The following is a 13,332-nucleotide window of genomic DNA, read 5'->3' as shown; positions in this document are numbered from 1 at the left end:
ACTGAGAGCCTGGAACAGGCCACTAATATGCTGATATGTTTCCCAGGGTGCACCAGGAGTAAGAGGGCCTCAAGGTTACCCAGGCCTTCCTGGACCAAAGGTGAGCCACACAATCACAACTGAATGTTTTCAGAGATGTTTTTTGTTGTTCTGATTTCTCCAAAATTAGAGAAAGTAAAATATTCCTGAAATTTGTGTACATTTATAAAGTTAATATTTGTTTACAATACAATACAATACAATACACAACACAACACAACACAACACAACACAACACAACACAATACAATACATGAATTTATGTAGCGCTCATTTCCAAAACTCAGTATCACTTTACTATGTTTGTGATTACAATTAAATTACTTCTACTTAAAATTACAATATCATCATACAAATTAAAAAATGAAAAGTTCCAATAAAACAAAAATGTAACTTAATTGTACCATTATACTGTTGTACTGTCGGTGTGAACCTTGCAACATGTAACAATGTTTGAGATAAAGAAGTCATGATGCTTTCTGATTTTCAACATTTCATTTGATGTTTAAAGACTTATCATTTTCAACTTTTTTTCAATTTAGCTCAATCTGTACTTTACATGTCATGTGCATGTATAAGTACTACCTGGCCAGTTTACCTTTAAAGTGCCACTGAAACGAAATTTTCGTAGTCTCTTTTTTTATCCCAATCTATAGTTTCAAACGTGCTTAAAGTAATGGTGAACTTTATTTCTGCCATATCCTAACGGAAAGTGCTTTTTTTAGATGTTGAAATCGACTTTTTGGAGCAAAACTGTGTCCGGGCTCTGGAACCGAGTTTAAGGACCTTGTGACGTCACTGGTTGTATTCACGCAAGAAGCGCTATAGATTCTCTCTTGTTTTCACTTGAGTTATTCAAGTTTATTTTTCATATTGTCGGTAACTACTAGTTTTCTACCTTGTAATTTCTGTCCAGCCTTGACAGAAAATACACATCATAAACGTTGGAGGGCGCTAGAGAGTGTAGATTCACCAGAATAAATGCTACAGATTATAACAGCTCAGTATACTTTTCGAAGATCTTGAGTACTGGATTGGAGATTTCGAAGACGAGTGTGGCAACTTTTGTATCACGTCCTGAAGCCTAAACACGATATTTCGTCGTCTGTTTTCAGCCTGGTTCTGAAATTTGGATTCTCACGTTTATCTAAGGTTCGAATATATCTCGGCAACTTTACTGCATTAAAAGCCGTAAGCGCATCAGCCATCCGCACAATCACGAAGTTATTAACGGTCCACCATCTTTGAGTCGAGTACTTCTTTGCACACTGAGGGCATCTTTTTATGATACTAAGTGAGAGTTCTTGTGGTAGACAAAATGTATCTTTGAAAATTGTGATCCGCAGCAGGGTTTGCTTTATCGCCGCATACGTATCAGTGTAAACAAAGCGGGAATTTCGCTTCTCTTTTACACGTATCTCCCAATTGCAATATTTCACGGCCGATGGATTACTTTGAGTTCTTTAGCACATACTTATGTCTATGATCTTCATTTAATAATATCCAAGTTCAAAACAATTCGTTAAAACGTCACTAGTTTACACTCCTTTCGAAGGTTCATTAAACAGAATTTGAACTAATTTGCATATATGACCTTTCGCGCCGACATTGTCACGCTTTCTCTCGTTTCCTGAAAACATACCTGTAGGGTCATGGCAGCTTAGTTTACCTTTATAGTTTAAATTCGTTCCCTCATATAAAAGAAGAGGGTTTCGTAAATCGTTGCTGTTGTGATAACTTGTAGGATGTAGCAGATACAACTGGACTAAAGGTCACTGTGGCACAATCTCGTCCGCCGTGAAACTCACAAAGCGTCCGGTTTCCTCGAAGCGAAGCAACTCGAAAACTCGAAGCGTTGTTGCTGCGATTCGTGCAGCAGCAGTCCGGATAATATTTTCAAAAGCCGCTTTCTCTTGTTTTCATGTCTTTTTTACTTTATGAGTGTAGATATTGTTTAATTGAGTGCTGGCATTTCACCAAGAGTCCTGATCATTTTGCGATCTAAGAACTCCCACTCGTTTGCTTGCTTACATAAAATATCCCGCAAATATCCAATTAAATAGACTGGAAAGCCCCAGGATCGACTCTCGACCTCTTCATGTCTAAGGCTATTGTGATTATCTGCTTTACAGCTCTGAGATGTCCTTAAGATGTTTTTTGGGGGGCTTCGAACAGTAATCTCTTCTCCCATAATCACTCTAAATTTTCAGCGCAGCATGAGAGTAATACAACCAGTGACGTCACTAGGCTGTTTTGGCCGCGCCAAAATGGCCGCCAATTTTGGGCTTAACCAGCAACTTCGAACGGCTGAAAAAGCAGTTTTCGCTTACCGCATGCGAAAAAAAAGTTTGCAGTGTTTCCAAGTAAGGTTGAAACTTTATTACTAAGCAAAAATCTCACATACAAAAATTTCGTTTCAGTGGCACTTTAATAATAGTAGCGCCAGAGTTAAGGAATCAAGTCAGAGTTCATTTTCCATGTTTACATAGCCTCATCTAAACACGAAGGAAGTTCAGAGAATTCCAGACAGTTATGCAAGCCTGAGATGTAGCCAAGGGTTTGCATAATTTTTGAGAATTTTCCCAGCCCCCTGAGTGTTTAGATGAGGTTTAATGTAAACATGGAAAAAGTCCTCTATTGCTTTAATAAAATATTTCTCAATAATATGCGTGAATCTAAAACGTCACAACCGTGTTTACCTACTCTTATCTAAACACACCTATCAACCAATGAGAGCGCACGTAGTATCTCACGTATTTTATAAATAATAATAGAATGTTAATGTCTTTAGGGAAGTAGAGGAAAACGAGGACCTGAAGGAGAAAAGGGTGAAGAGGTTGGTGTGTTGTTATTGGATTTTTCCTCCACTTGCACACAGCAGATTTCTGCTTCTACATAGCAAACTGACCATCTTTTCTAGTTCATTGTTTCATAATTTATCATATTGTTTCCAATTTCATCCACAGGGACTCGCAGGATATCCTGGTGCAAAAGGAGATGAGGGTCCCAAAGGCGAAGATGTGAGTCAAATGATGGATTACATGAAACCATGCAAAATTATGACATATTTACAGTTGCATAGTTAAGTTTACCAATGTACAGAGTACTTTGCTCTGTTATTACAGGGCCAAGGTCATGAAAAGTACTACCAACATAACTGTATTGAGTTATACAGCTAACAATAAAACAGTACTTCAAGTCATCTTCATTAATTGCAGCCTTTGTACTATATTTAAATGCATTTTTTTTCTTAATACACCAGTCTTTCTGCTATCTTCCAATCCAGGATGAATTGAAATGTGGAGATTTTTTAGAGCTTTGCATCTGTGTTGAACTTCAATCCTATCTACTCCTTCTCTAGCATTACTGTAAATCTAACTTACAGCTGGATTGTTATCTTGAAGGGTGCTGCAGGAGCACTAGGACTGCCTGGCCCAGAAGGAACTGAAGGACCAAAGGTCAGTGTTGTTACAAAGTATGCTTGTTTTACAAAGTATGCTGTAGAAAATCAGTTTGGTCCTCATAGAAACCATGAGCTCATGACCTGTATGTTAACTATACTGAAGCTAGCTAATCACAGCCAGCATGTTTCTTTTTGTCTAGCCTGAATCTGACATGATTTGTGACTTTTGGCTACTATAAGCTATTTGGTGTTTTGGCCTTTGTACAATGTACATAGCCGTTTTGTATTGTAGAGGTTATGGACCTGCTTTAATCCCATTGAGACGTGGAGTCACATGTGCATCTCCCTCCACGGTAAATTCACCACTTGAAAACTTGACAAAAGTTTGTTAAATGGCTATAGGTGTATCATCACACTTGCTTGTAGTGAAGACTATTTCAACAGTAATTGTATTTGGAAGGAAGAAGAAAAATAGGATAACTCACAAGAAAAGCCTTAGTGCAAAAGCCAAGGCAACATATAAAAGTATTAAAAATAAAGATAGTAATTAAGGCTATGGCCACACAATCAATGGGTGTGCACAATGGGTCAACAGCTTGAACTCATTGATAGAACGTCACAGAAGTGTCACCACCAATGGACAACACCAACACTACTCAAAACTGTTTGTACTTGTAGCATGAACATTATTTTTTAATTGTTTGTTGGTGTATTTATGGATTTTAGGGCCGAAGTGGAATTCCAGGTCCATCTGGTCCCCCTGGACCTACAGGAACAAAGGTTAATGTCAAATATTTATTGCACAGTGATATTGGTAACATAATGAACTCATTTCTCTTTATACCATTAGGCACATACGGCCAATTATTGACATTAGACAAATAAACAAACTGTCATGTGAAGGTTCGTAAAATAACAGGGAGATACAGCAATTGGAAATTGGTATTCATGTAGTAGTTATTAATGACCCAAAGGGTCAAAACAAAGAAATTGAAATATGGTTATGTAATAAAAAGGACCTAGTGAGTGTTTTCAAATACAGTAGAGAACTTTTTTGTTCTCAGAAAAACTTAAGAAAAGAACATAAAACCATGGGTGCTAGAGACACTTGAGGATGGAAACCAGTGGAAAATCAGTAAAATAACCTGTGAACTCTTTGAAGTATTAGTGGACAGGCTTTTCACTAGGTGAGAAATTTTGAAAGCATGCGAACAAAGCATTTTCCATAGGTTTAAAACTTTGTAAAAAACCTTGGTCTGGGTTAATAGGGTTAACAGGGTCTACAATTTGTGCTTGTGGACAGAATTTGCCTCATGCAAAATTCACAGTCTGTTTGCATAGGGTGCTTGATAGGGTGTATCACAGGTTTATTCACAGGATTTTCACAGGTTCTCATCCATTGGTGAGAGTTAACTCCCCTTTGAAAACCTTCTTCTATGATTCTTGCAGAAGCCTTTTAAAACATTTGGGTTTTTCTTTCAGTCAAAAGTTGTAACTTAGACATAGATTTAAATTGTATATTAATTTAGCGACAAAGGGACACACAGTCAATCTCCTTAAATTCATTAAACATCATTATTTCATTTTTCAGGGAGAGAGAGGCTCTCCTGGAATGCCTGGCTATGCGGGAGAACCAGGAGAAAAGGTAACTGAGGAAAACCTCTTAGCATCACCAGAGTTCTCCGTAAGCTCCGGCGACCGTCGAAATTCGCCGTCTAGTCGTCCTTGGCGCGCCGGCTACTCATAGTAAATAAATCAGGAAAAAAAATTGTTTGTAACAGTGTGAGCCTATCCGTCTATAAAATTAAGCATAAACTGAAAACAATATGTCTAATTTTCTCAGCAAATACGTAGCGATTAAAAAAATACAGCTCTTGTAGCTGTAAGATAAAAGAAATCTGAAATCGTTCGGGCCGTGAGAATTGCCGCCAAAAACGTGACGTGGGCACTGAGCCGTGACAGCAGCACTGAAATATTTGACAGCCGGGGTTAAGTTAAAGCTCAGTTTTTCCTAAATGAAGCGAAAAACCTAGCAATCGCTGTCCAGTACCTGGAATAAATTGAAAAGAAAATAGAAATGGCACAAACGAAGGTCATAAGTTGTTTTCTTTCAAAAATATAATTAAAATTAGTTCTTTTATCTCCAGTGAATGTACGCGTAATTTAATTAGCTCTTTAAACGCAACGACATGCAACCCAGTGCTTGGCTCGCACATGGAGGATTTTCGAGAACACATAACTGCAAAGATTTCTTTCAACAAAAGAAACAAACTTTGCAAGATCTTACACAATCTTTAAAAACTCGGCAGCGGTAAGATGTTTGTGTAAATATTGAAAGTGAGATATAAAACAGGCGAGCTTATCGAGCAGGGAAGTATGAATAAATACATGCACTATTTCAAGGCTTCATTATGAAGCGAAACATTTGCAAAATATGCCAAGTTTAAGTTTGATTGTATTAATTTTATCACTTTTGAAATCATGAGCGAAAAACCCAAACTACCGCAAAGGCTCGAAACGTTGATGATGGTCCGCACGCTTAATCAGAAAAAATTCTGAACTTAAATCCGCTGGAAACTTCACCAAGTATTAGAGGCTTCCGCTTGCAACGGTTACCAATCACAAGCTTCATCACGTTCAATGAATTCCACCCCTAGCACTGTGTTAAAGCCACTCAAAACTTGTCTTTTAACAAAATAAATGTCAAACCTCAATCTAGTGCCTTCAATGTCAGCAAAACTCTTTTCTCGTTTGGCTTTCTCATCTGTTTTTACACGCGTGATTGACCACAAAAATGAGAACGTTTTTGACGTTTTTGATACTTTTTTCGAATTTGATACGGATGACAATGATTAACCTGTTCAACTACAGTAACACACTACATTACATGTATGTTTTTCTCGGTGAAATTGCTTTCCTTTGAGAAAAGAACAAAACCATGATTGCTTAAAATACACTGAAATGCACTTTTTAGAACCCCAATTTCAAAATTTTTCCGGGAAGGCTCCCGGACCCCACAATAAAAAGTAGTGGTCACCCCCCCCCCCCCTCCCCTCCACGTGGCTCTGATAAAACCACTCCACGTCCTTTTATCGGCATTGTCTGCAGCCTACTCAAAGTTATTCTCCCTCTACTTCAAATTTTCAGGAGAACCCTGAGCATCACATTTGACAATCAATAAACGAACTGGAATTGATTATGTACTGGTGTACAGTACATTTAGATCAATACTTGTCCACTAATTTTCTTTTGGATGGTTCCAATTTGCATGTGCAAGCTTTTGCACCTTATGGGTTGTAGTTTGCCATTCAAATAACCCACTTCCACATGTACAGTAAATTATGAAATGTATTATACAATATTTTAATTTCATGTACTGTCATAATGCTTTCATACTTTTTTGTTTCTCAGGGAAATGCTGGTGCCCCTGGACCCAGAGGACGAGATGGATCAAAGGGCATCAGGGTCAGCCCGCTCATAATGAAATATTAATAATAAAAAATAACTTTATTATTGTATCCATCATTCTAGGTTACTGCGATACAACAGAATGCTAATTGGGGATGACTTCATGCGAAAAAAGAACTTTATATAACAAGAGCGATTAATTTTTCATATTACAGAGATGGCTTAAGACCATCAGAATGTTTTAAGAGCTGACAAAACTGGGATCAGGTCTTTGCATTATTAAAGTATATTTGCCTCTGAAAGTTTTGATTTGGCCGATCCGATGGTTGCCACTTTTTCTGCCTTGGCAATGTGCCTTAGCAATGTGGCAAAGATTTTCTTTGGAAGGTCACACTGTGGTTAAGGATACTAACTGACACATTATGGAGTTTGATTCAGTCATTGTTGCTTTGTTTAAATAACAAAGCAATATAGGAATGCTGATACATTTTTAATGTTGTTTTGTTTTTGTTTTTAGGGAGATCCTGGTCCACCGGGCCCACAAGGTGCAAGAGGAAGCAGGGTAAAGTCAGATCATATACCTTCCTTCTCCTCTTGTTTCCAAAGAAATTCAGTGACCATGTATTGCTTGTTTCCTTGAGTCACCATGCAGAACCTTAGAAAACTCGACTTACATTTTACACTGTCACTAAAGCCTCATGATTGTTTTTGTTGTTGATGGAACTTACAGTCCAACAGAGCCTGGAAATTTAAGTGTCTAATGTCATAGTAGTAATGCTTGTTATAACAATGAACAATAAACTTGATATTAAATCACAAAGAAACAGACTTCTTATTTAAGGCTAAAATTTCACAAGATTTTCATTATGTGCATTTCTTGCTGTATTTTTTTTATCATCCTTAATATAATGCTTTATATGTTTCACAGGGTCCACGTGGTGAGCGGGGGTCCCCAGGAACTCCTGGTACCCCAGGAACCAAGGTATTCTATAAAATAACAATTTTCAATCTCATACCTCAAGTCTTCACACCTTACTGTGCAAGCTTAACAAAATGAGCAACTCTGGAGAGGTCTATCACAAGATTGATTTTGACAGGCTTCCAAAACAACGGTTAAGTGACCAGACGTAAAACATCAAGAGACTCCACTGAGGCGTGTGTTAGTCAGTAATGTTAGGCAGGTACATGTAGACTATATTTTTAGACTTCCATCCCCAATCAGAACTTTCCAGGGTCACTTGCTCCCTGACTACTGGTCAAGGAAAACGAAGACTCTGGGTATAAGGCTGAAAAATACATTACGTGGTATCATAGACGTGCAAATGTGTGCAGAGGGTCGTGTAGGCACCCAGCTTTAATGTTTTGCACGCATTGCAGGCCTAAGATACTTGCTAAAATTTTCACCCAGAAAGAATTAACCAATAATAAGCACCACTTCTATTGAGTAGCAGGTTGTAATGTAAACTGTTAAGCTACTTTTGACCGACCTTATTTAAATCCTGTTAATTTCTTGTCAGGGAGCTCCTGGTGAAGCTGGCGTGCCCGGTGATCGTGGAAACCCAGTGAGTGTAACATCCTATGCAAGGGTTTTATTAAGGGCCAGTCACTGGGAAAATTGACCGGCCGTGAGGACGATTTTGCTGGGCTGGTTTGACCATCTAGCAGAACGTCTTTCTTACAAAGGAGTTCAGTTCTATTAGTTTTGCCCACCTGTGAAAACCAGTTGCCCTTCTGCTGAAAACCATTAATGAAACCCCTGCCTATGTGTTGTGATCTTGGTCTAAATATTCGATCACACCTCCAGGACAGTGACAAATAACATGATAACAAAGTCGTAGACGTGAGTCGTGGTAAAAGTTGAGAAGCTAGTGACAAGTTTAAGAAGTCAATTACAATGCAAACGTCAGTCCTGCCGTAAATTGATTCCAGGACTCACAAAGAAAGGTCCATCAGCATAATGGCCTCCTTTCCATGTAAAGGATGGGCCTTGAGGTTGCGAGAGTACATTAACTCTTACCCTTTGCATCACATGACTTCAATGCCAATTAAAGTCATTTGAATCTCTCCTCACAGGAACAACAAAATTAATTTTAAAAAGTTATGCTTTTGCTATTAGCACCCTATGAACTAACTTGACTTGTGTTATAACTTGGACCAGTGACTTTTACGTCTAATACTTGTACGTAGCTTTATACCATCATTATCAATAAAATTAAGCGTCGAGGTTAGCTTACATTCTTGCTGAACAAGAACAAAAACAAATGCTGTCCAACTTCATTTTCACAGGGTCCGCCTGGACCTCAGGGAGACCGAGGGCAGCAAGGAGGTCGCGGACCAATGGTAATCTATGATAAGTTATCACTAAATAATTAAAATTCGTTTGAGAAGCTGACGGCAATGATATTTTATTATTATGAACTTCTTTTGCAATTGAGTGCTATTAGACAAAAACCCAAAACCACTCTAACCAATCGCAAAGCAAACAGAAATCCTATGAAGCAATCAAAACTTAAAGACGAGACGTGTGAGGGCGAGTCCCAATAATAGTCCCAATTAGTTTTGGTTTTAATTGTGATTGGATAAAAAAAGTGACGCGAGTTATTATAAGGCAATCGTGTAGTATAGTAATGCAAAACCAATTACTTCTCGACACTAAAATAAAAACCTCTGTGGGTTATTTAAATACATTTTGTTTTTGATTGTTAGGGTTTACCAGGAAAGCCAGGTTTACCAGGATTTCCAGGACCTCGTGGAGAGACGGTAAGATTGAGTTTGCGTAGCAGCGGTTTGTATATTTCTCTTCATGGTTTTATTTATGATGTCGACAACTGTTTTCAATTGTTTTTCGGAAGTATTTCAATATCTGTAAGAATTTTTGGTTTTTTTTAGGGACCTCAAGGAAAAACTGGCTCTCCAGGCCCTCCTGGAATCCCTGGTGGCAGGGTAAGTTATTTCTCTACTCATTTTTTCTTTTTCACCACTTAGCTTATCACAGGAAATTTATGTGATAGAGAATGAATGATCATCCGAGAATGTTCTTTGTGTCGAAATTCAGACAACAATTGGCAAAACTAGAAGATATATTTCGGCAAGCACTATACATAGTACATCATGTGACATAACATTTTTTGCCTTTGGCCTTTTTTTGTAGCATAAGACCGTTTGTTAACACTTTTTGAACTTGCATGATTCAAATTATTAAACGTCCTCTTTTGTATGGCGGGAATCATTATTCTTTATGGTGAAATCAAGAAAACTGAGTATGGTTTTAAGAAAATATTAATATAAAATCGCAAAACTTTAAGTGTTGTGAAACATATCATCTTTCAATATTTTAAGATTAAGTGGTCATGGAAAATTGCTATAACTTAAGGTCCAGTGGAGCCCGGTTAATACGAACATCAAAGGAGCACGTAAATGTGTCTGCAATAAGCAGGTTTCTGTAGAGTGGGTTTAATTTCTACTGTATTATAAGTACAATACTGGAGCGGTTTTTAATTGAGTGTCGTTAAACCAAAACCAAGGTATTCACTCGGGCCAATTACATAGGACCCAGACAATCCGGTGAACCAATCAAAACTAGAAGCAAATGCGAGTAGCTGACGCGAAGCGCGGGAAAACATGTGCGAACGGACACATGACGATTGGTTTTGGTTTTACTTCTGATTGGATGATAAAGTGGCGCGAGTTTTCTAAGCCAAGCACATAGCATGGTAATTCAAAACCAAAGCAAATGCGAATCACATTGTACTACTCTATTTAACCCAAAACTGATTTTACTCACAATCTATTAAAAAGCATCTCTAACTTTGTGATTCAGGGTCCAGCAGGCGAAAGAGGCAGCCCAGGACCCAAAGGGGAACGTGGCCGACAGGTGAGGACCATAATCAACGCTCTTGTTAAGCTCTTGGTTTGCATGTCATAATGTGTAACATGCATGACGGAGTCATTTTTCTTTGTCTCCTTTCCAGGGTACCCAGGGGCCAACTGGTGACCCCGGAGAACCTGGCAGGGATGGTGCTAAGGTTTGTACATGCAAAACACTATTGCTGGTTACATGTCTGATTCATCAGCAGGGACTGCAATTCAAGTCACACTTTACTTTTCTCAACAGGGTGAGCCTGGTAAACCAGGTGCAGATGGCAAGGACGGAGCAGCGGTAAGTAAGTTTTGAACTAATGCCGTTATCTTTCCATCTTGTATGCTCTGTAGGATTTTTTTTTTTTTTGCTTTGAAAGGGTCTAAAACTTTTCCATTATTCTAAATGTGATCTGATAAGTCCAACGATCTCCTGATCTGAATATGTATCTTTATGTACTCAAGACAATTTTTTTTTTGTGATTTTATTCAGGGTCAACCAGGAACACCAGGACCGAAAGGTGCGATGGGACCGCCAGTAAGTGAGAACACTTTCACCAGTATTTTGTCATCGTGATTCTCAAATGTTTCCCAATATTAGTGGTCGACTACAGGTTTGACAAGGGACCTTGTAGAACATTGTCACTGGCTGTACAGGTATTTCATTCCCTGATGTTCCCGTTCTCTTCATCTTGTTGAAGATCTTCTTTGCATACGCTGAGGTAAATGTAACGAAAGGTTAGGCTTTTCACTCACAACAACACCACGATTCCGCGAACCATAACCAAAACTATCAACTACTGTCCGTTCCGAGACTGCACTAAATCAAAATGTATCAACATTCCGTTAGAGAGGAAAGAGAGGCTTGGTCTTGAAAACCCAGTTTGGAATTGCTGGTAAAAATAAATCTTATCTAGCTGCAAAATTGGTTATGTTTTGTAAACTAATATGCCGTTACTTCCATTATTAAAAGTTTTGATGTAATTTTCGCTTGGAAGGTCTATCAGAGCGAAAAACTTTATGTGATATCGTTGCCGATGTCAATATAACAGTTGTGACATGGTGACCCCCTGAGTAAGGGCTTTTCCTCAGGACCATTTTCTTGAATCCTTAGGGCGCCCCAGGACCCAAGGGAGTAGAAGGACCAATTGGCCTTCCCGGCGGACAGGTAAGACAAGCATGAAACTGCAGTTTGTTGAATCTTTTCTCAATAATTGCTCCACATTTTAAACATTTAAACAAATTTATTCTTCCATATTGTTAGGGTCCTCAAGGAATGCGTGGGCCTCCCGGACAACCAGGGCCCCAGGGCCCTGCGGTAAGTACCTCATGTAGAGCATTTTCAGTGATTTCCTCATGTTTGAGTTATCAGAGAATAGGTGTTTATACAAACAGAGATTGAAAGCTAACTTCCTTCTGTTTTCAGGGACGGCCAGGCCGCCAAGGGCCTCAAGGAGCACCGGGAGAGAAAGGTAGTAGGGTGAGTGAGCATGCGCACATCACAGCTTGGGAAGATGACTTGTTTTGTTTGTAAAAGACGAACGCTCGCTAGTATGCAAAGACGAAAATAAACTAGGAAGAAGAACTAGCCTCTTGATGTCAAAGCGTCTCGAGAAACAAAGACAGGGTGGACATGCTTACAGGAAAAATTGATGATTATAGCTTAAATATATTTCGATTTGTGAATTTTATTTGCATATTGTTGTTAGGGAGAAGAAGGAGCCCGCGGAGAGCCTGGACCCGAGGGAAAATCTGGTCTTGCCGTAAGTCATGGCAATTGTTGTGCTCAGTTGTATCACTGTTGTTTCCATTAACATCAGCGAAACGTTTAGACATCGTTAGATAGATAGTAATACTTAGACGTTTTTATTTGCCACAATGAGTTACCACTGAGTTAGAGTGACGTTGTAAAAAGTAAAAGGTTGATAGCTGCTTTAAATATATTGGGTTAAACTTTGGCAGTAGTCTAATAAGAAGACTTGTACAAACAATTTGCTTTACTCATGATCTGAGTGTACTGGGTTAAAACCATTTAGCCAATGCGAGGGAAAATCTCCTCCTCCTCCAAACTTACGCGTGATATGATTTTGTTGTGTGACTTGACAAGGGGATCGTATCAAAATCATGAATGAGCATCTCTTCTAGAGGTAGTTGCAAAAATTCCATTCACTTCGAACTACGAAAGTCAGAGTGAAGTGATGACTCGAGAAATGCTATTTGGTGGGATATAGACAAGTTTAATCTGGCATGATGTTGGTAAAATTTCAGTTGGGTAATACCCTCAAGGCAAAAGGTGACTTGAACATTTTGTTAAACTCTCCCTGATTGGTAATGGAGGTGTTATGTAACAAACATATAAGAATAACAGGTTACGTGTTTCTAGCAAAAGAAGTGCTCATTACAGCGAAGCGCCATGCAACACAATGGAAGTAATTGTAAACAAACACGTCTCTGTTTTGTTTGATAGGGTAGCCCTGGTGAGGATGGGCCGCCCGGGCCCCCAGGAGAGGAGGGAGAGAAGGTATGACACAGAATTTATCAGCACTGCCTCTTGAAAAACACCGCGTGAGATATTAAACCTGTTCTGCCAGCAACAGCTAGATGTGTAGTAACTTTAGTAGCTT

General features: G+C 38.8%; 1 protein-coding gene across 1 annotated transcript in view; it reads left to right on the top strand.

Moving 5' to 3' along the window:
- LOC110064296 (uncharacterized) overlaps positions 1 to 13,332 on the top strand; it is a 54,536-nt gene that overhangs the window by 21,737 nt on the left and 19,467 nt on the right. Inside the window, exons 22-43 of the mRNA XM_089274977.1 lie at positions 47 to 100; positions 2,831 to 2,875; positions 3,006 to 3,059; positions 3,444 to 3,497; positions 4,169 to 4,222; positions 5,034 to 5,087; positions 6,854 to 6,907; positions 7,368 to 7,412; positions 7,779 to 7,832; positions 8,368 to 8,412; positions 9,137 to 9,190; positions 9,557 to 9,610; positions 9,740 to 9,793; positions 10,671 to 10,724; positions 10,822 to 10,875; positions 10,965 to 11,009; positions 11,202 to 11,246; positions 11,823 to 11,876; positions 11,973 to 12,026; positions 12,135 to 12,188; positions 12,418 to 12,471; positions 13,176 to 13,229. Coding sequence (XP_089131103.1) covers positions 47 to 100; positions 2,831 to 2,875; positions 3,006 to 3,059; positions 3,444 to 3,497; positions 4,169 to 4,222; positions 5,034 to 5,087; positions 6,854 to 6,907; positions 7,368 to 7,412; positions 7,779 to 7,832; positions 8,368 to 8,412; positions 9,137 to 9,190; positions 9,557 to 9,610; positions 9,740 to 9,793; positions 10,671 to 10,724; positions 10,822 to 10,875; positions 10,965 to 11,009; positions 11,202 to 11,246; positions 11,823 to 11,876; positions 11,973 to 12,026; positions 12,135 to 12,188; positions 12,418 to 12,471; positions 13,176 to 13,229 — 1,143 coding nt within the window. The remainder of the gene's footprint in view (positions 1 to 46; positions 101 to 2,830; positions 2,876 to 3,005; positions 3,060 to 3,443; positions 3,498 to 4,168; positions 4,223 to 5,033; positions 5,088 to 6,853; positions 6,908 to 7,367; positions 7,413 to 7,778; positions 7,833 to 8,367; positions 8,413 to 9,136; positions 9,191 to 9,556; positions 9,611 to 9,739; positions 9,794 to 10,670; positions 10,725 to 10,821; positions 10,876 to 10,964; positions 11,010 to 11,201; positions 11,247 to 11,822; positions 11,877 to 11,972; positions 12,027 to 12,134; positions 12,189 to 12,417; positions 12,472 to 13,175; positions 13,230 to 13,332) is intronic.

The sequence above is a fragment of the Orbicella faveolata genome, unplaced genomic scaffold (assembly GCF_042242905.1).
Source record: "Orbicella faveolata isolate gen_17 unplaced genomic scaffold, um_ofav_v1 contig_36, whole genome shotgun sequence".
Taxonomy (NCBI): domain Eukaryota; kingdom Metazoa; phylum Cnidaria; class Anthozoa; order Scleractinia; family Merulinidae; genus Orbicella; species Orbicella faveolata.
The sequence above is the reverse complement of the archived record's forward strand: the minus strand, read 5'-3'. Positions and strand labels throughout refer to the sequence as shown.